General features: G+C 38.4%; 1 protein-coding gene across 2 annotated transcripts in view; it reads right to left on the reverse strand.

The window, feature by feature from the left end:
- The window catches only part of PAN2 (PAN2-PAN3 deadenylation complex catalytic subunit PAN2), a 588,859-nt gene that overhangs the window by 308,321 nt on the left and 255,020 nt on the right, over window positions 1-25,518 (reverse strand). For both annotated transcript variants that reach the window (XM_090383685.1, XM_090383686.1), the window contains exon 15: window positions 17,050-17,201. In XM_090383685.1, coding sequence (XP_090239811.1) covers window positions 17,050-17,201 — 152 coding nt within the window. The remainder of the gene's footprint in view (window positions 1-17,049; window positions 17,202-25,518) is intronic.

Below are 25,518 nucleotides of genomic sequence, written 5' to 3' on the forward strand. Positions count from 1 at the left end.
GCAAGCTTTTGGCCATAATTATGAGAACATCCTTGGATTCACAGGAGATTCCTATAGATTGAATCTCTCTCTCTCTCTCTCTCTCTCTCTCTCTCTCTCTCTCTCTCTCTCTCTCTCTCTCTCTCTCTCTCTCTCTCTCTCCCCTGAATAAAAATGGAATCTCCCCTGAATTATTAAACAATGTATCTCCAATTCACAAAGGAGATCCAAGGGTAAAGTGAGTAATAAAAACCCGTAAGTTTAACTTCTGTTCCAGGGAAAATAATGGAGCTAGTAGTTAATGAACATTGCAGGAACATCTTGACAATAATGAAGTAATATGGCTATCACAACAAGGGTTTGTTAAGGAGAAATATCATGTTTGACTAATGTGATCAGCTACTCTGACACAAAGGGACTGGATGAAAAAAAAAATTACATTATTTATTTATTTATTATTTATTATTATTAGCTATATGGTGCAAGAAAGCCTGAGGCTTATGCTGCACCAGCCAAAAATTTCCCTAGTTACCCTGAGAGAGAGAGAGAGAGAGAGAGAGAGAGAGAGAGAGAGAGAGAGAGAGAAAAGTGGAAGGGAATCATGATATCCAGCTCAGGACCCTGGGTGTGCCAAGCCCATACTCACCAGATGTGAGCCCCTGGGGCTTCACATACTTTGATATCAGTAAAGTTTTTCACACTGTTCCACATGAAAGATTACTATACAGATTGAGACAGTGTTGCATTGGGGACAAGTTACTGTTATGGATGAAGGTATGGTTAGAGGGAGGCATATAATCTGCATTTTCTTATCTACTTGAGTTTTTTTTTTTTTTTTTTGCCAGTGCAGCAAATGGGTTTTGCAATCCAGTGGATTGCAAAACCCACTAGAATACAATGGAAAATATGACAGAAATATTTCTTAGGGTTAAATCTACTATGCAAAGATCTCTGCAAGATCTAAATCTAAGCCTGGTTAGGAGATCAAGTTATGCAATCTAGCATTCTTAGTTGACATCAATGGAGTTTTGAATGAGTTAGATGTGAAATTTCTGGGCAATATTAAGTTTGTTTCTAATCTTTTTAGATTATGTGAATGCTTCGAACTGAAAAATAAGGTTATTTCAAAAACAACTAATACATAGCAGTTTACTCCACTTTGCAACACGTAAGATTCTTTTGAATGAATCAGCTGAGGTTTTAAATATTCTGTGGTCAGAAAAGTACAACAAAATCATTCATGTATTAGAAGAATTTGACAGGCACTTCTTAGATTTTAAACATCATGAAAAAGATCTAATTAGTTTTCAAGATCCATTTTCATATGATCCGAAGAATGCGCCTGTAAATTTTCAATTGGAGTCGATTAATCTACATGAGCACCAAAACAAAGGCATCTTATCAGGATAAGAGTTTGATGAATTGTTATAAACAACTCTCACCAGAATATCCAGTAATATGAAAACACTAACATTGAATGGCTTCGTTATTTGGAAGTACTTATATCTGTTGACATAAACAGTCCAATTTTTTTTTTTTTTTTTTTTTAGGAGCATTAGCAACTAAGGCCATATTGCTCCGGGATATGCGGTGGTCATTCCCTGACCTCTCCACATCCTCCGTATTTTGGTGGTGACGGGCTCGAACCCCGGTCTAATCAAGAAGCATGTGCTATGCACTGCTGCTCCTTCCCACCTGGCTACGGAGGCGCCTATCAGTCCAAATTAAGATCCAAATTAATGGATACTCATCTCTCATGTGTTTTATGTATCTACACAACATCTTTAGAACCCAGGCTGATGGAAATAATCACGAACAAAAATCAATTCCATAAATCACATGCTACAAAACATTAAACTTAAATTTTATACTTTTTTTTCTTGTAACTTTTATACGTTTTTCTATAATTCATAAATATTTCTTTGTATTATTTTCAATCATTTAAATTTGTGATCAATATTGCATATAGCTGTTTTTCATTTTGCTTTATTAACATAAAATTTTGGTTGCTTAATTTAAAAAATACCAATCGAGGCTTCATGTGAAATTTTGCTAATTTTATGTACATTTTTTTCCAATTATATAGAAATTCATTGAGAAGTGTTGTTTTCATCAGTGGGCCAGTGTGGGTGGACCACCCACAATTTCTATCACCGTATTTTAATCAATATTGGCCCGCTGATGAAAACGTTTAAGAACCGCTGCCCTATTCCAATCAGATGGGCAAGTTGGAAGGCCGACTGGGCTAGCCGGGTAAAGTGCCTGCCTGGCAACTCAAAGGTCGCGGGTTCGAATCCCGCCTCGGGCTTGGATCAAAGTACTGCAAAAACCTTGGGAGGTGCATTAGGGCCACAGAAGCCGATGCGAACCATTGGCATTCATGGTTCTCATTGTATATATCCTACAACTTTGGTGGTTGTGCAGTGAACCATGAATGCCAATGCTTACCCTACATTTTTGAAAATTACGTATTCTCTATGATGTGCCAGTTCTGTAGTACAGACCCATGTTTGTTTGAACAGAATAATGCTCCATGTCATACTGCATATGCTGTTCAAGAATGGTTCAGGGGCATGAATGTACAAAAGTAAAAAAGTATGTATGCAGTACATACAAAAGTATGATGAGCTAAGGGTACTGCTTTGTACTCTTTGAAATGTCAGGTGAGACCCAGATCAACACAACCCCACATCAGTGACTCAACTGGTAAATGCTACACAGCCAACGTGCTACTGAAGGAGTAGCAGTAATGCCATTATGAAACTTACATGTGTCGGGAATACTTTTTTGAAGAGTAGTGTATGCTGTGGTAATGCTTTTTTCAAAAATCTGTATTTAGTAAATGAAAGAGTAAAAAATCTTTGCTCCTTATTTACAATGTAACAATTCTTTGCTTAGCTGATAAACTGGCAAAAACAAACTATTAAAAACCATGGTTGATTTCTAAATATATATTCAAACAGATATCATACAAACATCTGCAATCATTATCAAAAACACTTCACATTAATACTTGGGATAACGTCATAACAAACACTTTTAATAAACAATAAAAGAGTTAGAACATAAACTTGGGAAGTAAATTTTATCTAAATGGCATGAGAAAGAACTGATTCACAACAACAGAAACACATCTTCTACTCTTGTATTATCTCTTCTTCAGGTGGAACTTTAGAATATGAATGAATGAGCAAAAAAAATCTTTGGAAGAATTTGTCTGTATAGTGTAAAAATAATTATGCTTCTTTGAAAGAAAAAGCCACTGCTAAAGCTACAAAAACAACATGCCTTTAAACCACATGTGTCATTCTCGAATTACAGAGATTTTATTTTGCAACCAATCTCTCATACTCATGAATGATAATTAAATTTTGAATGGCATCAGACACAAAGTATTGGCAAGGGGAAGACATTAGCATTTTAGCATTAGCATTAGTAGAGGCATTTGATGCAAGAAAGCAAGCTTATGCAGCATCAGCCAAAAAAAAAAAAAAAAAAAAAAAAAGTAACATAAATAAATAAAAATAACCACTTCCACTTCACCCCTCTGTTCGTTCGAAATACCTGTCCAGCTGAGCCTTAAACTTATTTAGGCTATCAACTTCCACGACAAGGGATGGAAGTCTGTTCCACCTACCAACCACCCGCTGGCTAAAGGCAAATTTCCGCACATCGATCCTACATCTGTCTTTCCTCGATTTGAATTTATGCCCTCTCAGGTGATTATTCTGAGCAAGAGGAAGAATCCCATCAGCATTGAGCATGCTCAAACCATTCAAGGCTTTGTACAGCTCTATCAGATCACCTCGCTGGTGCCTAGTTTCCAGACACTGTAATTCGCAAAACTTAAACCTTTCTTCGTAAGAGCACCCCTTTGTCCCATTCACCAATCTTGTTGCCCTTCTCTGTACTCGTTCCAGCAGCTCTACATGCTTCTTGAAATGAGGCCTCCAGGCCTGTATACAGTACTCTAGGTGTGGCCTGACCATTGCCTTATACAATGGAATAATCACCTCCTTATCCCTGCTAGAAAAATTCCTATATATCATTGACAATACACCATGAGCTACTCTTGCAGCCCGTCTGCACTGCTCAGAGAACTTCATATCTGCCTGCACAACCACCCCCAGGTCCCTTTCATTCTCTACCACTGTCAGTGTAGTACCACAGAGTTGATACGTTGCTCTGGGGTTGCTGTTTCCCATATGTAGTACTTTACATTTGTCAATGTTAAACTTCATTTGCCACCTCGAAGCCCATCTGCTCAACCTTTCCAAATCCTGTTGCAGCAGCATAGTGTCAGTAGTGTCCTTGACAACCCAGCCAACCTTTGTATCGTCTGCAAACTTGGACATTAAGCTTGATATACCATCATCAATATCATTTATAAATACAGAAAACAATAAAGGACCCAATACTGAACCCTGAGGGACTCCACTAATAACATTAGTCCACGATGAGCAGTGTCCATTGATTACCACTCTCTGTCTTCTCCCCCTCAACCACCCCTTTATCCATAGCAGCAATTTGCCTCCAATGCCACACTGCTCCAATTTGTGCAGCAGTCTTCCATGTGCAACAGTATCAAAAGCCTTTCTAAGATCCAAGTATATAATATCAAAGTTATTCCCTGCATCCAGTTCTTTTGTGACTGCATCATAGTATCCAATCAAATTGGTCAGGCAAGACTTCCCCTTAACAAAACCATGCTGTGTCCTAGCTATAACTGAAGTCTTGTCTAGATGATCCTGCAGTGCTTCTTTAACCAGTGCCTCCATTAATTTTCCGGGAACAGAAGTTAAACTCACAGGTCTATAATTACTTGTGTCAGCCTTTGATCCTCCTTTGTGAATTGGGGTCACATTTGCACATCTCCAGTCCATGGGTACCTCCCCTGAGTGCAAGGAAGCTCTCATAATTATGGCTAAGGGTTTGCTTACTTCCTTTGCTGCCTCCTTTAATAGAACTGGATAGATCCCATCCACCCCAGGTGCCTTTCTTGTGTTTATCTTCAACAATTTCTCCTCCACTTTGCTCTCAGTTATTACAAGATTCTGTAGCTTACTGCTAGAGTTGAATACACGCCTGGCATTCCCCTCGCTGAATAACTCCTCATGTGTGAATGTCGATGCAAAATATTCATTTAGTTTGTTAGCTACCTGAGCAGGGTCATCAACAGTTGCCCCATCGATCTCAAGTGAACCAATCTGATTCATCTCCTTCCTTCTAGAGTTTACATAAGTAAAGAACTCTTTGCTGTTTTTCTTCGCATCCCTTGCCAAGAATCTCTCGTAATATGCCTTCGCCTGCCTAAACTCCTTTGTAACTTGGTTACAGATCAACTTGTATCTATCATAGGCGTCTGTGTCACGTGTTAATTTGTATGTATCCCATGCATTTTTCTTCTCTGCCATATGCCTCATTAGTTCATCTGACATCCATTTAGGCCTAAACCTTGAACAATATTTCTTAGTTGGTATGTAAAGCCTAGTAGCTTCCAAGATAAGTTCTTTGAATGCTTCCCATTTTGAATTTGCTGTTGGCAATATCATCAGTTGATCACACTGTATAGAATTTAAATACTGTCTCAGTCCATTGTAGTCGCCTTTACGAAAGCAATACCCCTTCCCTTTACCCCTAATGGTAGTTACCTCTTAGAGTAACTCCCACTTCAGCACACTGTGATCACTGCCACCTAGTGGTTCATTTATCTGCAGATTCTTAATGCATGAAGAATCACTACTGATAATCAAATCAAGAGTATTACTCCCTCTAGTTGCCTCCCGAACATGCTGATGTAGAAAACAATCATCCAATAAATCCACAAAAACCTTGCTACTGTGTGAGTGACCAGCCCCCAAATTCCAGTCAATATCTGGGAAATTAAAATCCCCCATTATAAGACTCTCTGATTTACTGGCCCACTCTATTTCTCCGAACAGTTTCTTATTATACTCATCAGAGTCATTAGGCCTATAGCACACTCCTACTCTCAATTTTGATCTCCCAATGCTTATGTCACACCAAACTGACTTGACACTGCACTGTCCAGCAATGTCGACTGGCTTCACTTCCTTGGATTTTATGTGTTTTTTAACTAATAGTATAACCCCTCCTCCCTTCCTATCCTGTCTATCCTTTCTGTAGACATTGTACTCCCCAAATTCCAGTTCTACATTCCTTATATCTGTGTGACACCCCACGTCTCTGAAATCCCCACAATATCTGCCTTTGATGTTTTGAGCAATACCTCAAATTCATCAAATTTATTTACTAAACTCCTAGCATTGGTGTACACGCAAGTATTACTGGGAATAGTGGCAAGTATTACATAATACTGGGAATAGTTACTATTCCCCCACATGCTCATTAAAGGGTTAAAACTGTGTTGTGGTGTTGTGGAATAAAGATATTGTAAAAGGCAACAGATTCTAAAAATTTTATTTGAATGAATTATCAAGAGAACACGGTACTAGTCAATTTCAGTAGGAGGGGGAATATTTGGGTAAATATAGCATAGATGCTTACTTCAATACTTTGTGCAAGGTAAACAAGTAAAACTGAATCAGAAAAGGTGATGTCATATATTCATTCTTTAAAGTCACAATTACATTTATGTTGTTGTTGTTGTTATTTGGTTTTTAGGAGCATTAGCAACTAAGGCCATATTGCTCCGGGATATGCGGTGGTCATTCCCTGATCTTTCCGCATCCTCCGTATTTGGTGGTGACGGGCTCGAACCCCGGTCTAATCAAGAAGCGTGTGCTAAGCACTGCTGCTCCTTCCCACCTGGCTACGGAGGCGCCTAATTACATTTATAGACAGAATGCTATAGTAGTAGTAGTAGTGGCATGTGATGCAAGAAAGCAAGTGTATGAGCTTATGCAGCATCAGCCAAAAAAAAAAAAAACACACCATTCCCTCCAAATGCCTCTCCAGTTCCTCCTTAAATTTATTCAACCTATCAACTTTCAAAACGACAGATGGAAGTTTGTTCCAGCAATTAACCACCCGCTGGCTAAAGGCAAATTTCCGCACACATATTCTACATCTGTCTTTTCTTAATTTGAATTTATGCCCCCTTCGGTTCGTAATCTGAACAAGTGGAAGGATCCCATCAGAATTCAGCGTGCTCAACCATTCAAAGCCTTATACACCTCAATCAGATCACCGTGCAGGTGCCTAGTCTCCAGCCACTGCAGTTTGCAGAACTTAAGCCTCTCTTGGTAAGAGGATCCCTTCATTCCCCTCACCAATCTTGTTGCCCTTCTCTGTACATGTTCAAGTAAATCTACATCCTGCCTAAAATGAGGCTTCCAGACCTGTACGCAGTACTCAAGGCGTGGCCTGACCATTGCCTTATACAGAGGGACAATCACCTCCTTCTCCCTGCTAGCAAAATTCCTATATATCATTGACAAAACCCCATGATCTGCCCTGGCAGCCTGTCTGCATTGCTCAGAAAACTTCATATCTGACTGCACAATTACTCCCAGGTCTTTTTCATTTTCTACCACCTTAAGTGTAGTACCACACAGTTGGTACGTTTCTCTGTGGTTACTTCTACCCATTTGCAGTACTTTGCATTTGTCAAGGTTAAACTTCAGTTACCACTTCTTAGCCCATCTGCCCAAATTATATAGATCCTGTTGCAGTAACACACTGCCATTACTGTCATTAACAACCCTGCCAACCTTTGTATCATCTGCAAACTTCGACATTAAGCCTGATATACCTTCATCAATATCACTGATAAATATACAAAACAACAGTGGACCTAACAGTGGTCACAAAGGAGGTTAGGCAGGCGAAGGCAGATTACGAGAAATCCTCGGCAAAAGATGCTAAGAAAAACAGCAAGTATTTCTTTACTTATATAAACTCTAAAAGGAAGGGGATGAATCTGATTGGACCACTGATTGGACATTGATGGTTCAACTGTTGATGATCCTGCTCAGATACCAAACAAACTGAATGAGTATTTTGCATCTACATTCACACATGAGGAATTATTAAGGTTTGAAAATGGCAGAAGGTTACCAAATTGTAGCAGGATACTTAATGATTTTGTAATAACTGAAAGCACAGTGGAGGAGAAATTGTTGAAGTTAAACATAAGAAAAGCACCTGGGGTGGATGGGATCTATCCTGTTATATTAAAGGAAGCGACAAAGCAACTAAGTAAACCCTTAGCCATAATTATGAGAGCATCCTTGGACTCAGGGGAGGTTCCTACGGACTGGAGATGTGCAAATGTATCACCAATTCACAAAGGGGGATTGAAGGGTGACACGAGTAATTACAGACCAGTTAGTTTAACTTGTGTTCCGGGTAAAATAATGGAGTCACTGGTTAAAGATGCATTGCAAGATCATTTAGACAAGACTGCAGTAATAATTCAGACACAGCATGGGTTTATTAGGGGAAAGTCTTGTCTGACAAATTTGATAGGATATTATGATGTGGTTACAAAGGAACTGGATGCAAAAAATAATTTTGATATCATATATTTGGATTTCAGGAAAGCTCAATGGGTGCTGCTCTTCGTGGACTAATGTTATTAGTGGAGTTCCACGGGGTTCGGTGTTTATGTTTATAAATGGAATGTTTCAAGGCCTTTCTTTGGCATTAATAAACAAATATGAGATTAATCCCACTTTGTTATGTGTGACTGCATGTGTAAAGGAATTTTTTTATTTTATTTTGTATGATTCCTAACTGCTCTCCTCTTGAATATACTCTATATAACTTTTGAGTAATTTTTCTCTTGTTGTTTTATGTTACACTATATTATATATTATTTAGTTACACTATATCATATTATATTATCAAGAATAGATAAGGGAGGATTAAAGCAGGATTAGTGAAGTAGAGTAGGCTTTCAAAGGTTTTTTAGTATATTGTAAAGTTTATTTTAATAAGCTTTTTTCCCCATAATAGTATGATTTTTTTTTATGTTATAAATATAATTTTTTGAAAGTTTCTTTTATTAATAATTAGTAAATTTCATAATGGTTATTACAAGATCTGCCTGAACATGTCGTCAGAGGGTAGCATGACTCATACAGAAATAACCGATGGCGATTTCTGGGTGAGTCATGATTTTATTCTTTGCAGAACCTGTGGCATGTATTCCAAGGTTAAAGATGCATTGCAGGATCAACCTAGTGGATAGCTCACTTGGAGATTCTTTTCTTTGTCACCGTTGTAAGGAGTGCATCAATCTTAAGTTACAATTTGGTGCATTGCTAGAACAATTTGATTTACTGAAAAAACAGGTGCATACCCTCAAGAATAATGTTACTGGAAGCTCGTCAGGGACACAAGACTCTAGCAACCTATCAAGTGATGCACTCCTGATTCAGGCCCCAGAACAGAATAACCAAGTGCAAAATACTCTGGTTCAAAAGGACTTAGTTCTATTAGGAGACTCCATTGTCAGGGAAACAGGAAAAAGTTTTTTGTAATAAGGATGGGTGGACTAGAACCAGGGTATGTCTGCCGGGGACCAACTATTAATGATGTCACCAACAGACTGTCAGATTTTAAGGGGGGAAAAAGAGTATATTATTATTCATGTGGGGACTAATGACATTAAGCATACACGATCTGATGATTTGTTAGACAAATATAGGACCATGCTGAAGAAATGTCACAATGTCTATATGTCTGCAATTCTGCCCAGGCACGAAAGGAGGGATCATATGCTGAAAGCCTTGTGGATTAACTCAAGACTTGAAGGACTCTGTAAGGATTTTGGGGGAAATTTTCTATCGCACTTGTAGGTAGAAGAAATCTGTTTTGTAGAGACTGGACACATTTAAACAAAGATGGTGCAAAAGTTGTTGCCAGTATTATTGAGGATACATTAAAGATTCAGGGAAATGCTAGTTTTGGGGGGACAAGGGTAATATAGATACATGTTTATCTGAAAGTATTGGTCAAATTAACTCTTGTACATACTTCAAAAGTATTTGTTTGTCACTGCAACAGAAAATAGTAGCATGATGTTCTGAGGGCAAAAATGTTTCAAATGAGTGGGTAACAAATGCCGAGGAAGTGAGCTTAAATAACTTTACGGGGTGTATCAGGGTAATTAACTATACAAGAACACTAAGTCTTAATTGTTTATAGAGTAATGTCAGAAGTGTCGTCAATAAAATGAGTGAATTCGAACAGCTGGTTAGGACAAGTAACGCTGTCATAATAGGGCTTACAGAAACATGGTGTCAACCGGAGATAAGGGATGATGAGTTTCAATACGGTATGTATAATGTATTTAGGAAGGACAGGAAAGACAGAAGGGGTGATGGGGTCATGCTTTTTATCAAAAGTAGCCTGAGCACGACGAAAGCTTTCCCGGATTCAGAGGTTTCGCATGCTAGTATAGAATCTGTATAGTGTGAAATAGCTGCAAGCAAAGATATAATGAGAGTGGGAGTAATCTACAGGCCAGGTGACTGTGAAGATTATGATGACAGCCTCTACATGCAAATGGAATGGGAAAGTAAGCATGAATGTCTTATTATGGGTGATTTCAATTTGTCTCTAATTGATTGGAGCAAATGGGAAGGAAAGGAAACTCCATATGGGGGACAAAATTTTTAAATCAACAAGATGATGCTATTTGTATCAACATGTCAGGGAAAGTACTAGAGAAAAGAATACTCTATACCTCATCATCACCCATGAACCAGATGACATAATAGGGTTGGCAGTACAGGAACCAGTTGCAGGAAGTAATCACGGAGTTCTACGGTAGACGATGAAGAAAGAGGTAGCAGTAGTTAAAGGCAAAGGAATGGATTATAATTTCAGGAAAGGAAATTATGATGCCTTAAGGTGCTACATGGCCTCTATTAACTGAGTAGATATCTCACAGAAAGCGAATACAATTGAATTATGGTATACCTTTAAAACTTTACTCACAGAAGCTTGTTTGTTATTGTTATTTGGTTTTTAGGAGCATTAGCAACTAAGGCCATATTGCTCCGGGATATGCGGTGGTCATTCCCTGACCTTTCTGCATCCTCCATATTTGGTGGTGATGGGCTTGAACCCCAGTCTAATCAAGAAGCGTGTGCTACGCACTGCTGCTCCTTCCCACCTGGCTACGGAGGCCCCCCCTTCACTCACAGAAGCCTTGAATGCTTATATACCATTAAAAACATACTCCACGAGGATGATTCCAAGTTGGATAAATAATGAAGTTGCCAAATTACTTGAGCAGAAAAAGATGGCATGGAAAAGTTACAGAACAATAAAAAGTACTGAAGCCTATAACAGTTGCAAACTGATTTGTAATAATGCCACTGAAAGGGTTAGGCTGGCAAAGGCAGATTATGAGAAATTGCTGGCAAAGAGTGAGGATAAGAAATTCTTCACATATTTAAATGCAAAGAAGAGGACAAATCAGATTGGAATCCTTATGTAATGGACGTGGGATAGTATTAGATACCCCGGGTGAAGTTGCAAATGAACTCAACAGTTACTTTGCATCGATATTTACAGAAGAAAAACCCTTTACATCAATGAGAAAATATGGGAGTGAAGTTTAAAAAAATGTAATTAATGATGTTGATATTTCACACGTTTATTTAATGAAAAAATTTGAGCCTACAAGCCAATAAGGCTCCTGGGGTTGATGGCATTTGCCCTATAATCTTAACGGAGGCAGCAAGTGAGTGCATTGAACCATTGAGGCTAATTATGAAAGCAACACTGGCCCCGGAGTGATTCCATTGGATTGGAAAAGTGCCACTATATCTCCAATACACAAGGGCAGTTCTAAGAGCGAAGTGGGAAATTACCGGCCAGTTAGTCTAAATTCAGTAGTAGAAAAAATCATGGAGACTATGATCAAAGGCAGAATTCAGAATCACTTAGATAGAAATGGAATTCTGAAGTATACTCAGTATGATTTTGTGAAAGGAAAATCATGTTTAACTAACCTTGTTAGCTATTTCAACAGGGTCACTCAAGAGCTGGACTAAGGGAATAATTTCGACGTTGTTTATTTGGATTTCAGCAAAGCATTTGACTCAGTCCTACTCGAGCGGTTACTTTATAAGCTGGAACAGGTTGGAATCACAGGGAAAATCCTTAGATGGATAGCAGGGTGGCTTCAGGCAGGAGAGTTTTGATAAATGGTTATTCCTCGGATTGGGATCCGAGGAATAACCATTTATCTCCCACTTCTTACAATGATGTAAGAAGTGGGAGATCCCCAAAGATCAGTATTAGGACCACTGTTGTTTTTCGTTTTCATAAATGATATCGATGAAGGGTTGTTGTTTGGTTTTTAGGAGCATTAGCAACTAAGGCCATATTGCTCCAGTATATGCGGTGGTCATTCCTTAACCTTTCCGCATCCTCCGTATTTGGTAGTGACGGGCTCGAACCCCGGTCTAATCAAGAAGCGTGTGCTACGCACTGCTGCTCCTTCCCACCTGGCTACGGAGGCGCCATCGATGAAGGGATTAGTATTAGTATTGGTAATGGCCGCATGGTGCAAAAAAGCCTATGGCTTATGGTGCAAAAAAGCCTCTGGCTTATGCTGCATCAGCCAAAAAAAAAAAAAAAACAAATAAAACAATGATAAAAAATTTTAAAAAAAAATAATAAAATAATAATAATAATAGTAATAATTAATAAAATAAAAGAAAATTAAAATTATCATCCCATGCGCTTCCCTCACCCGAAGGTACTATCCAGATGACCTTTGAATTTCCCCAAACTGTCGGCTTCTACCACCCATGTAGGCAACATATTCCAGTAATTTATAACTCGCTGGTTAAAATAAAACTTACTGCAGTCCAATCTAAACATTTCCCCCCCGTAACTTGAATTTATGTCCCCTAGTTCTAGCATCATTTATAATCTTGAAAATTTCGTCCTCGTTCATTTTACTGATGCCTCTCAGAGCCTTAAACACCTCAATCAAATCTCCTCTAAGGTGTCTAGTTTCCAAGCTCTGTAACACCCACATATTCAAAGTCTTTCTTCATAAGGACGCCCTTTTGCCGATCTCAAAAGGCAAATTACCTGTCTTTGCACCCTTTCAAGAAGCTCAATGTCTTTCTTTAGGTGTGGTCTCCATACTTGAACACAGTATTCCAAGTGTGATCTAACAAAAGCCTTACATAATGGAATTATCACGTCCCTATCTCTACTTGCAAAATTTCGATAGATCATCGATAGGACACCATGGGCCTTCCTTGCAACCTGTTTACAATGCTCAGAGAATTTCGTGTCTGACCGTATCATAACACCCAAGTCCCTTTCCTCCAGTACTGTGTTTAGTTGAACTCCACCAAGTGAATAAGTTATTTTGGGATAACTGTTTCCCAGGTGTAATACCTTACACTTTGTTGGATTAAAGCATAGTTGCCATTTTTCTGACCATTCCTGAAGTCTATCTAGGTCTCTCCGAAGAAGCTCAGCTTGACAGTGATCATTAACTACTCTACCAATTTTAACATCATCTGCAAATTTAGACATCATGCCCTCTATCCCTTCATTGATGTCGTTTATGAAAATTAAAAACAACAGTGGTCCTAATACTGATCCTTGGGAAACCCCACTTCTTACAACAACCTAATCTGAGGTATAGCCATTTATCACAACCCTCTGCCTCCTGCCCTGAAGCCATCCTGCTATCCATCTAAGGATTTTCCCAGTGATTCTAACCTGTTCCAGCTTATAAAGCAACCGCTCATGTGGGACTGAGTCAAAAGCTTTGCTGAAATCTAAATAAACAATGTCGAAATTATTCCCTAAATCCAGCTCGCGAGTGACCCTTTCAAAATAGCGAACCAGATTTGTTAAACATGATTTTCCCTTTACAAAACCATGCTGAGTATCCTTGAGAATTTCAATTCTATCCAAATGATCCTGAATTCCACCACTGATCATTGCCTCCATGATTTTCCCTACCACTGAAGTCAGACTGACAGATCGATAATTTCCCACTTCACTCTTAGAGCCACCCTTATGTATGGGAGATACATTGGCACTTTTCCAATCCAACGGAATCTCCCCCAGAGTCTAATGATGCTCGTATAATTAGCCTCAATGGTTCAATGCACTCACTTGCCACCTCCCTTAAGATTATAGGGTATATTCCATCAACTCCAGGAGCCTTACTGGCCTGTAGGCTCTAAAGTTTTTCATTAAATAATCTTGCGAAATTTTAATATCATTAATTACATATTTTTCAACTTCGCTCTCACAATTTTCCATTGCCACAAAAGGTGTTTCATTTGTAAATATCGATGCAAAATAACTGTTGAATTTATCTGCAACGGCAGCTGGTGTATTTAATACTATCCCCTTTCCCTTACGTAAAGGTCCGATCTGGTTTGTCCTGCTCTTCTTGGCATTTATATATGTGAAGAATTCCTTATCCCCCCCCTCTTTGCTCTGTTTGCTAATGACTTCTCATAAACTGCCTTTGCCTGTCGAACCTTTTCTGTGGCTGAATTACAGATCATCTTGTAGCTGTTATAGGCTTCAATACTTTTTATTGCTCTGTAACCTTTCCATGCCACCTTTTTCTGCTCAAGTAATGTGGCAACTTCACTATTCATCCAACTTGGAACCTTCCTCATGGAGTATTCATTCTCTGTGAGATATCTACCCAGTTAATAGAGGCCATGTAGTACCTTAAGGAATCGTAATTTTCTTTTCTGAAATTAAAATCCATTCCTTTGCCTTTTACTACTGCTACCTCTCTCATCATCATCCACTCCGTGATCACTTCCTGCTATTGGTTCCTCTACTGTCAGCCCTGTTATGTCATCTGATAGAGGGTTATGTTATGTCATCTGATAGATGACATGTCATCTATCAGATGATAGAGGGCATGGTTGCAGAGCTTGGAAACTAGGCACCTTAGAGAAGATTTGATTGAGGTGTTTAAAGCTCTGAGAGGCATAAGCAAAATGAATAATGTTGAAATTTTCACAGTTATAAATGATTCTAGAACTAGGGCCAATAATTTTACGGGGAAGTTATTTAGATTGGTAGAGTAGTTAATAATTGCCACCAAGCAGAGCTTCTTTAGAATGACCTAGATAGATTTCAGAGATGGTCAGAAAAAAAGTGTTGAACTAAAGCAGGTTGTGGACGAAAGGGACTTGGGCGTTACGATATGGTCAGATATGAAGTTCTCCGAGCATTGTAGACTGGTTGCAAGGAGGGCCCCATGGTGTCCTATCGATGATTTATTGAATAATTGCTAGTAGAGATAAGGACGTCATAATCCCATTATATAAGGCTATTGTTAGACCACACTTGGAATACTGTGTTCAAGTATGGAGACCGCACCGAAAGGAAGACATTGTTCTTCTTGAAAGGGTCCAAAGATGGGTAACTCACCTGATGAGATCGGCAAAAGGACATCTATATGAAAAAAGACTTCAAATATGTGGGTTGCAGAGCTTGGAAACTAGGCACCTTAGAGAAGATTTGACTGAGGTGTTTAAAGCTCTGAGAGGCATAAGCAAAATGAATAAGGACGGAATTTTCACAGTTATAAATGATTCTAGAACTAGGGGCAATAATTTTAAGTTACGGGGGAGTTATTTAGACTGGATTGCAGGAAGTTTTATTTTAGCCAGCGAGTTATAAATTACTGAAATAAGTTACCTACATGGGTGGTAGAGGCTGACAGTCTGGGGAAATTCAAAGGATAGCTGGATAATTACCTAAGGGAGGAGGAAAATGCATTGGTTATCCATTTCCTTTTCTCTTATTAATTTTTATTATTATACATATTTTTTTTGATTTTCTTCTTATTATTATTAATTTGTTTTTATTCATTTTTTGTTATTTTATTTTTATTCATTTTTTGTTATTTTATTTTATTATTATTTATTTATTTTATTTTATTTATTTTTTGTTATTTTATTTTATTATTATTTATTTATTTATTTTATTTTATTTATTACTTTTTGGCTGGTGCCGCATAAGCCATAGGCTTCCTTGCACCATGTGGCCATCACTAATACTAATATTATAGCTTTTCTAATCATTATAGCTTTTCTTATAGGGCATATAAGAAAAGCTTCAAATCTTATATTAAGGGCACATAAGATTTGAAGTACCCCCACGTTAATTTCACTTATGAGAAATGGATATTTATTTATTTAAACAAAAATTCGAAAAGGGCTATTCCAGAATAACTGATAGCAAATTTACTGAAAGGAAACTTTTATCAGTTAAGTCATTCTGGAGGGGTTCTTTTTCAAAATACCCTTCAACTGCTGCAATGCATCTATCCCACTATTCTATTCTTCAAATGCTTTCTCTTGACTATTTATTATCATGACCTTCAGTGATAACTCCAAAGCTTTGAAAGCCACCATAACAGACTCAAATTTCCTGCCACGAAGCTTCTCTTTTTGGCAGAACAAAATCAAGAAATTATGCAGTGCAAGATTTGGGCTTCAAGGGAGGGGAGGCATGAAGAAATGTTACACTGAAATAAAAATGAACCAACAGGATGAGCAGAAACTCTAAAGAATCAAAACTTAGAATGTGCCATCTGAATATGTTCTCAATGCTGCTCCAGAACTTACATGTAGTGATGAGCACTAAGAGTTCCATAACAGTTGGTAAATAACTCCTCCTGCATAAAAAAATTATCACTAGTGCAACCTTTCCAGTAACCCTAAAAAATTTGAATTTTTGGGTAGATGAGATTGTATCCTTCCAAACAGACCTTGCCTGCTTTATTTTTGGGATCATAGGGAAAGCTCTAACCACACACAAAATCTTATTGTACAATATTCTTCAACTTTCAAGTCAACCTTAAACAAATCTTTTCTCTGTAGGTAAAATTAAACAAGTATAAACTATGCTATCAAGAGCACAATACTGTTTACAGTCAAGAAAATGATCACTGCTCTGTCACCATCATCCTCAAGCTACTATTACTCAACTGTATTGATTTTTCCAAATGTCACTTTTAGTTAATTCTGGGGCAGCTCCTGTTGTACATTTTACAAAAAGAATGAAACTGAAAAAAAAAAAATAAATAAATAATAAAATAATAAATAAATAAATTACCAGGCAATGTGATATCTGGATAAACCAATGAGCATAATAATGTGGTAGATTCTTGTTGACTTTCATTTCCACATCGACATCTGTTACAGCTAATAAGTTTGGCACCAAACAGCTTACTTACAACTGAATGACAATTGGAATCTGAATATTTCCTAAATAAAATAAATCAAAACTTCTTTTAAAAACTTATTTGAACAAGCTCAAAAGCGGGTAATAAATGAAAAAGTTATAACATCAATTTATAATTCAGCTGCTTTATTTTAAATGGATCTCTCCTTATAATGAACAATATTAAATATTAAAAGTTTAAAAATATTGTCCATACATACTTCTTAAATAAATTTGATTGAGAAATTATATAGGAATCCCCTCGATTAGCATGGGTTCAATTAGCATGAGATGTGAATTACCTCATTTTATAATTAGCTACCAATTTTTGATTAGCATGAATCAAAATTTCAAATAGCGTGGTATTTAGGCTTGGCCTAGGAATAAAGAAACTGAGGCTGGTGATGCTACGAAAGTCAGTACTAAGCTACGAATGTAAATACACTGCTAAAGTATGCATAACATTATAGAAATACATCACTTCTTAGTAAGCACGCGGCACTGTTCACAAAAGGGAGTTACTGTTTATTTTGCGTTGCGTCATACCTTCTCCATTGAGAAGTGATATCAAGAAGGAAAAATAAACAAAAAGAAATGCAAGATACAGTGTGGGAAGCTAGTTTTTCTACCATAAGAAAATTGAAAGAAACGGATTATTTCAAATGTGGATTGTTACAACAACTGAAATATTTTCTAACATTATGCACTCTAAAGGATAACGCAGGCCTCACCCACTGCCCACTCCAACGAGACTGATATCCTCAGACCAGAAATACTGCAAATCCAAATTATTTTTTAAAATAGTGGAATACAACCTAGGAGTTGCACCATTTAATGAAACTGGTAATGAATCATAAATTGTACAAAGTTTCTCTACTTCATGGTACTAATTGCGGTAATATACAAAAGCAAGTTGGATTCTATCACTTAATTTAAATGGATGCAAATCAGAATCACCTCCTTATCCCCACTACAAAAATTCCTGTATATTACTGAGAAAATCCCATGACTGTACTGGCAGCCTGGCTACACTGTTCAGAGAACATCATATCAAAATCAAACTGCACAATTACCCCTAACCCCAAATCTTTTCTTTCTCGACTACCCAGAGAGGTAGTAGAGAATATTCTAATTCTCCACTATATTCTGATTTAGTGATCATTAGCATTAGCAGAGGCACATGATGCAAGAAAGTTAGCTTATAGAGCATCAGCCAAAGGGGGGGGGGGGGAAACCATTCCCATTTCACTGAACCATTCATTTCAAATGTTTGTCTAGTTCTGCCTTGAATTTATTTAAGCTATCAACTCCTACAACAACAGATGAAAGTTTGTTCTAGCAATCCACTGGCTAAAGGCAAACTTCCTCACATCTATTCTACAACTGTCTTTTTTCAGTTTCAATCTATGTACACTCAAGTTCGTAATCTGAGCAAGAGGAAGAATCCCATCAGCACTGAACTTGATCAATCTACTCAAAGCCTAATACACCTCAATCAGATTGCCTCACAGGTGCCTAGTCTCCAGAAGCGGCAATTTGCAGAACTTAAGCCTTTCTTCATAAGAGCACCCGTTTGTTCCCTTCACCAGTCTTGTTGCCTTTCTCTGTACTCGTACTTACATACCCGTTAGGGTTCAATTTGACAGTGTCTGCAAATCTGCCCAAACACGAGAGGAGGGAGTATATGATGAGAGCTTTGTCGATCAATTCGACCCTGGAGAGATTATGCAAGGCTAAAGGGGTAGAATTTTTCTCAGCCTGGTCTATGCTTGTTAAAAGGAGAGACTGCTTCTACAGGGATGGGGTACACTTAAATAGAAAGGGTGCAAGAATATTTGCTGATGCTATCGAGGCAGGGTTAGGTGGATCAGAAAACTGCTAGCTTGGGGGGGGGGATACACGGACTAATAGATTAACAGTAGCCGCTGGCAGAGGTGTAAGTGATCCTTGCACTACTTCTATTGAAATGCAATTGAGCAGCAGCCTGGAAAGCAAGGTAATGGGGATTTCCAGGACTGCTGGAAGTCATAGTGGAGCAAGTAAATACGTGGGCTGTGTTAGGGTAACTAAGAGTAGAAACAGGTGCATGTATACTTGCATGTACACCAATGCTAGGAGTATAGTTAATAAATTCTATGAGCTTGAAGTGCTAGTGAAGACATCAAAGGCAGTATTGTTGGGATATCAGAGACATGGTGTCACAACGACATAAGCAGTGCAGAACTAGAATTTGGTGAGAACAATGTGTACAGAAAGGATAGACAGGACAGAAAGGAAGAAGGGGTTATGCTGTTAGTTAAGCAACACATAAAATCTAAGAAACTCCATCGAATTGATATTGGTGGACAATGCAATGATGAGTCTGTTTGGTGTGATGTGCACTGGGAAAGGAAAAATGAGAGTAGGTGTGTGTTATAGGCCTAATGAGTATAATGAGCAGTTGTGCAGAGAAATAGAGTGGGTGAGTAAATCAGTGTGTTTTATAATGGGGAATTTTAATTTCCCAGAGATTGACTGGAATTTGTGGGTTGGTCACTCATACAAATTCCAGTGTGAGTTACCAACCCACAAACTCCTAGATCTAGCAAGGCTTTTGTGGATTTATTGGATGATTGTTTTCTACAGCAGCATGTACGGGAGGCAACTAGAGGGAGTAATACTCTTGATCTGATTATCAGTAATGATTCTTCATGCATCAAGAATCTGCAGATAAAGGAACCGCTAGGTGGCAGTGATCACTGTCTGCTGAAATGGGATTTACTCAAAGAGGTAACTATCATCAGGAGTAAAGGGAAGGGTTTTTGCTTTTGAAAAGGTGACTACGGTTGTCTGAGACAGTATTTAAATTCTATACGGTGGGACCAACCGATGATGTTGCCAACAGCAAATTCAAAATGGGAAGCATTCAAAGAATTAATCTTGGAAGCTACAAGGCTTTTCATACCAACAAAAATATTGTTCAAGATTTAGGATAAATGGATGTCAGATGAACTAATTACACATGTGACAAAGAAAAAAAAAAATGCATGGGATACATATAAATTAATATGTAACACAGAAGCCTATGATAGATATAAGCTTGTCTGTAACAAATTTACAAAGGAGGTTAGGCAGGCAAAGGCACATATGAGAAATCTTTGGCAAAGGATGCAAAGAAAAACAGCAAAGAGTTCTTCACTTATGTAAACTCTAGAAGGAAGGGGATGAATCAGATTTGTTCACTTGATATTGATGGTTCAACTGTTGATAATCCTAATCAAGTAGCTAACAAACTAAATGATTATTTTGCATCTACATTCACACATGAGAAGTTATTCAGCGAGGGGAATGCCAGATGTGTATTCAACTATGGCAGTAAGCTAGATAATCTTGTAATACCTGAGAGCAAAGTGGAGGAGAAATTGTTGAAGATAAACATGAGAAAGGCACCTGGGGTGGATGGAATCTGTCCAGTTATATTAAAGGAGGTGGCAAAGGAAGTAAGCAAACCCTTATTCCTAATTATGAGAGCTTCCCTGGACTCAGGGGAGGTACCCATGAACTGGAGATGTGCAAATGTGACCCCAATCCACAAAGGAGGATCAAAGGGAGACACAGGTAATTACAGACCTGTTAGTTTAACTTCTGTTCCAGGGAAATTAATGGAGGCACTGTTTAAAGAAGCATTGCACGATCATCTAGACAAGACTTCAGTTATAGCTCGGACACAGCATGGGTTTATTAAGGGGAAGTCTTCTCTGACTAATTTTATTGGATACTATGATATATTCAAAAAGGAACTGGATGCAAAGAATAACTTTGATGTCATATATTTGGATCTTAGAATGGCCTTTGATATTGTTGCACATGGAAGACTGCTGCACAAATTGGAGCAGCGTGGCATTGGAGGCAAATTGCTGCTATGCATAAAGGGACAGTTGAGTGGGAGAAGACAGAGAGTGGTAATCAACGGACACTGCTCTTCCTGGACTAATGTTATTAATAGAGTCCCTCAGTGTTCAGTGTTGGGTCTATTGTTGTTTTCTGTATTTATAAATGATATTGATGATGGTATATCAGGCTTAATGTCCAAGTTTGCAGACGATATGAAGGATGGCAGGGTTGTTAATGACACTAATGACAGTACACTGCTGCAACAGGATCTACAAAAGTTGAGCAGATGGGCTGAGAGGTGGCAAATGAAGTTTAACATTGACAAATGTAAAATGCTGCATATGGGAAGCAGTAGGCCCAGAGTGACGTATCAGCTCTGTGGAACTACACTGACAGTGGTAGAGAACGAAAAGAACCTGGGAGTAAATCGTAGAGGCAGATATGAAGTTTTCTGACAGTGGAGACGGTTTGCAAGAGTAGCTCATGGTGTCTTATCAATGATATACTGAAAGTTTTCTAGCAAGGATAAGGAGGTGATTAACCGCTTGTATAAGGCAATGGTCAGGCCACACCTTGAGTACTGTATACAAGTCTGGAGGCCTCATTTTAAGAAGGATGTAGAGTTGTTGGAACGAGTACAGAGAAGGACAACAAGATTATGTGAATGGAACAAATGTTTGCTCTTACGAAGAAAGGCTTAAGTTTTGCAAATTACAGTGTCTGGAGACTAGACACCTGTGAGGTGATCTCATTCAGGTGTATAAAGCCTTGAATGGTTTGAGCATGCTCAATGCTGATTGGATTCTTCCTCTTGCTCAGAATAATCGACTGAGAGGGCATAAATTCAAACTGAGGAAAGACAGTTGTTTGATAAATGTGTGGAAGTTTGCCAGCGGGTGGTTGATTGCTGGAACAAACTTTCATCTGTCGTAGAAGTTGATAGCTTAAATTGATTCAAGGCAGAACTTGACAAGCATTTGGAGCAAGGGAATGGGTGAAATAAGGGATTTTTTTTTTGGCTGATGCTATATAAGCTTGCTTTCTTGCACCATGCCCCCTTGCTAATGCTAGCAACTCTACATCATTCCTAAAATGAGGACTTCAGACTTGTACACAAGTGTGGCCTGACCACTGCCTTATACAAGAGGACAATCATCTCATTATCCCTGCTCACAAAATTCCTGTATATCATTGACAAGACCCCATGACCTACTCTGGCAGGCTGTCTGCACTGCTCAGAAAAAAACTTCATATCTGACTGCACAATTACCCCCAAGTTCTTTTCCATTCTCCACTACTCTGATTGTAACACCACATAGTTGGTACATTTCTCTGGGGTTACTGCTACCAATACACAGTACTTTGCATTTGTCAATGTACTGTATATGGGTAGCAGTATTTGTCAGCCCATCTACCTAACTTTTCCAGACTCTGTTACAGTAGCACACTGCCATTACTGTCATTAACAACCCTGCCAACCTTTGTATCATTTGCAAACTTTTACATTAAGCTTGATAACCCCAGGAGCTCATATCTGGTGAGTATGGGCTTGGCACACTCAGGGTCCTGAGCTGGTTATCATCATTCTTCTCTTTCTTGGTGATTCCCTTCTGCTTCTCTCTCTCTCTCTCTCTCTCTCTCTCTCTCTCTCTCTCTCTCTCTCTCTCTCTCTCTCTCTCTCTCTCTCAGGGTAACACATAATTTTTTTTTTTTTTTTGGCTGGTGCTGCATAAGCCTTGGGCTTCCTTGCACCATATGGCTAATAATAATATACCTTTATCAATATCATTGATAAATATACAAAACAGCAATGGGCCCAACACCAAATTCTGAGAGACACCACTAATAACATTAATCCATGTACAGCAGTACCCATTGATTACCACTCTCTGGCTTCTCCCAATCAACCATCCTTTCATCCATTGTAGCAACTTGCCCTTAATTCCATACTGCTCCAATCTGTATAGTAGTCTTCCATGTGCAACAGTATCAAAAGCTTTCCTGAAATTCAAGTATACGATATCAAAATTATTTTTTTGCATCCAGTTCCTTTGTGACCACATCATAGTATCCAATCAAATTGATCAGACGAGTCTTCCCCTTTACAAACCCATGCTGTGCTGAATTATTACTACTGTCTTGTCTAGATGATCCTGCAATGCTTCTTTAACCAGTGCCTCCATTAATTTCCCTGGAACAGAAGTTAAACTAACAGGTCTCTAATTACCTGTATCCCCCCTTTGATCCTCCTTTGTGGATTGTGGTCACATTTGCACATCTCCAGTCTGTGGGGACTTCCCCCGAGTCCAAGGATGCTCTCATAAATATCGCTAAGGGTTTGCTTACTTCCTTTGCTACCTCCTTTAATATAACTTGATAGATCCCGTCTACCCCAGGTGCCTTTCATATGTTTAACTTCAACGATTTCTCATACAGTTTACTCTCAGTTATTAAAAAATAATTTAATTCCTGTTAAGAGTTTGATAAACATCTGCCCTCTCCTTCTTGAATAACTCTCCTTTGTGTGAATGTAGATGCAGAATACTCAATACTCATTTAGTTCGGAAGCTATCTGAGAATGATCATCTACAGTAAAACCACTGATATCAAGTGGACCAATCTGATTCATCCTTTTCCTTGTAGAGTTCATATAAGTAAAGAAGTCTTTGCTGTTTTTCTTTGCATCCTTTGCCAAAGATGTTTCATAATCTACCTTCACTTGCCTAACCTTCTTTGTGACTTGATTACAGACTAGATTGTATCCACCATAGGCTTCTGTGTCGCCTGACAATTTATGTGCATCCTATGCATTTTTCTTCTCTGCTAGGAGTCTGATTAGTTCATTTAACATTCATTTGGCCCTAAACCTAGAACAGTATGTCTTAGTTGGAACAAAAAGCCTAGTAGCTTCCAAAATTACTTCCTTGAAAACTTTAGAATTTTCTGTTGATAACATCATCAGTTGGTCCCACTGTATAGAACCTAAAAAATCTCTGAGACCACTGTAGTCACCTTTACAAAAGGAAACACCCTGACGGTAGTTACATCTTTAAGTAAATCCCACATCGGTACACTGTGATCACTGCCACCTAGTGGTTCCTTTATCTGTAAATTCTTAATGCATGAATAATCACTGCTTATAATCAGATCAAGAGTGTTACTCCCTCTTGTTGCCTCTGTAACATGCTGCTGTAGAAAATAATCATCCAATAAATCCACAAAAGCCTTTCTAGTGTGCGAGTGACCATCACAAGTTCCAGTCTATATGTGAGAAGTTAAACTCCCCCATTATAAGACACTCTGATTTACTGGCTCTCTCTGTATAAATGTTCATTGTAATCATCAGAGTCATGGGCCTATAACAAATTCCTATCCTCATTTTTGCTTTCCCAGTGCTTATGTCACACCAAACTGACTCAATATTGCACTGTCCATATATGTCAACTGGATGCACTTCCGGTCTAATCAAGAAGCATGTGCTACACACTGCTGCTCCTGCCCACCTGGCCATAGAGGCCAGGTGGGCAGGAGATCTAAGCCTTGAAGAGTATTTCTTATTTGTTATGAAAAGCCTAGTAGCTTCTATGATTACATCCCTGATTGTTTCATTTAGTATTTTCTGTTGGTAACGAGATCATTTGGATCCACTGCATAGAACTTAAAAACTGTCTGTGACCACTGTATTCATCTTTAAGAAAGCAAAAGCTCTTCCTTTTAATTAATCACTATTAATCATGATTGCAATTAATTCTGGAACCAGCCACCGCTATATAAGATGCTTCCAACCAGGAGTGATGGTGAGAATGATGTGCATGGTCCAAAATTTCAACTTTGGAACATAGATTACAATTAACTTGCAGCTCAAACCAATAATGCTCAGCAACAGCAGAGTGGGTGAAGTTAACATGATGAATAGCCCTCCCTTCATGCTCAGAGGTGAGTGATGCAAAGCCTTCAATCTGATTGGAACCAAGGCTTTGCATTGGAGGCTATTCATCATGCTAACTTCACCCACTCTGCTGCTGCTGCTGAGCATTATTGGTGTGAGCAGAAAGTTAATAGTAGTCTATGTTCCAATGTAGAAATTTTGGTCCATGCACATGATTCTTGCCATTGCTCCTGGTTGGAAGCACTCCATATGGCTGTAGCTGTTTCCAACATTAATTGCAATCGTGGAACCTGCATGCACTTTATTATGGAAGCGGTTATTTTGCAGCATGATGAAAGATAGTAAGGCTACGGCAAATGTATGTAGGCCTACTTCCCCAGAGTATGACAAATGATGTTTTGTCCCCACCATATTTTCCTCACCATTAATGATCTCCATTTGTTCATTAGCACATGCATATGTGCTAATCCTTTGTGGAATATATTGATGTCATACTACTTGTCTTCTAAGTTTATAAAGGGACACATCACTCCAAAAGCTTCTTAATATATATTTTGTTCTTATCCCTTTTAATACTTTTATCACTTCTAACATTTATC

Source organism: Mastigoproctus giganteus, chromosome 10 (assembly GCF_048544385.1).
Source record: "Mastigoproctus giganteus isolate SK-2022 chromosome 10, ASM4854438v1, whole genome shotgun sequence".
In the NCBI taxonomy this organism is placed as follows: Eukaryota; Metazoa; Arthropoda; class Arachnida; order Uropygi; family Thelyphonidae; genus Mastigoproctus; species Mastigoproctus giganteus.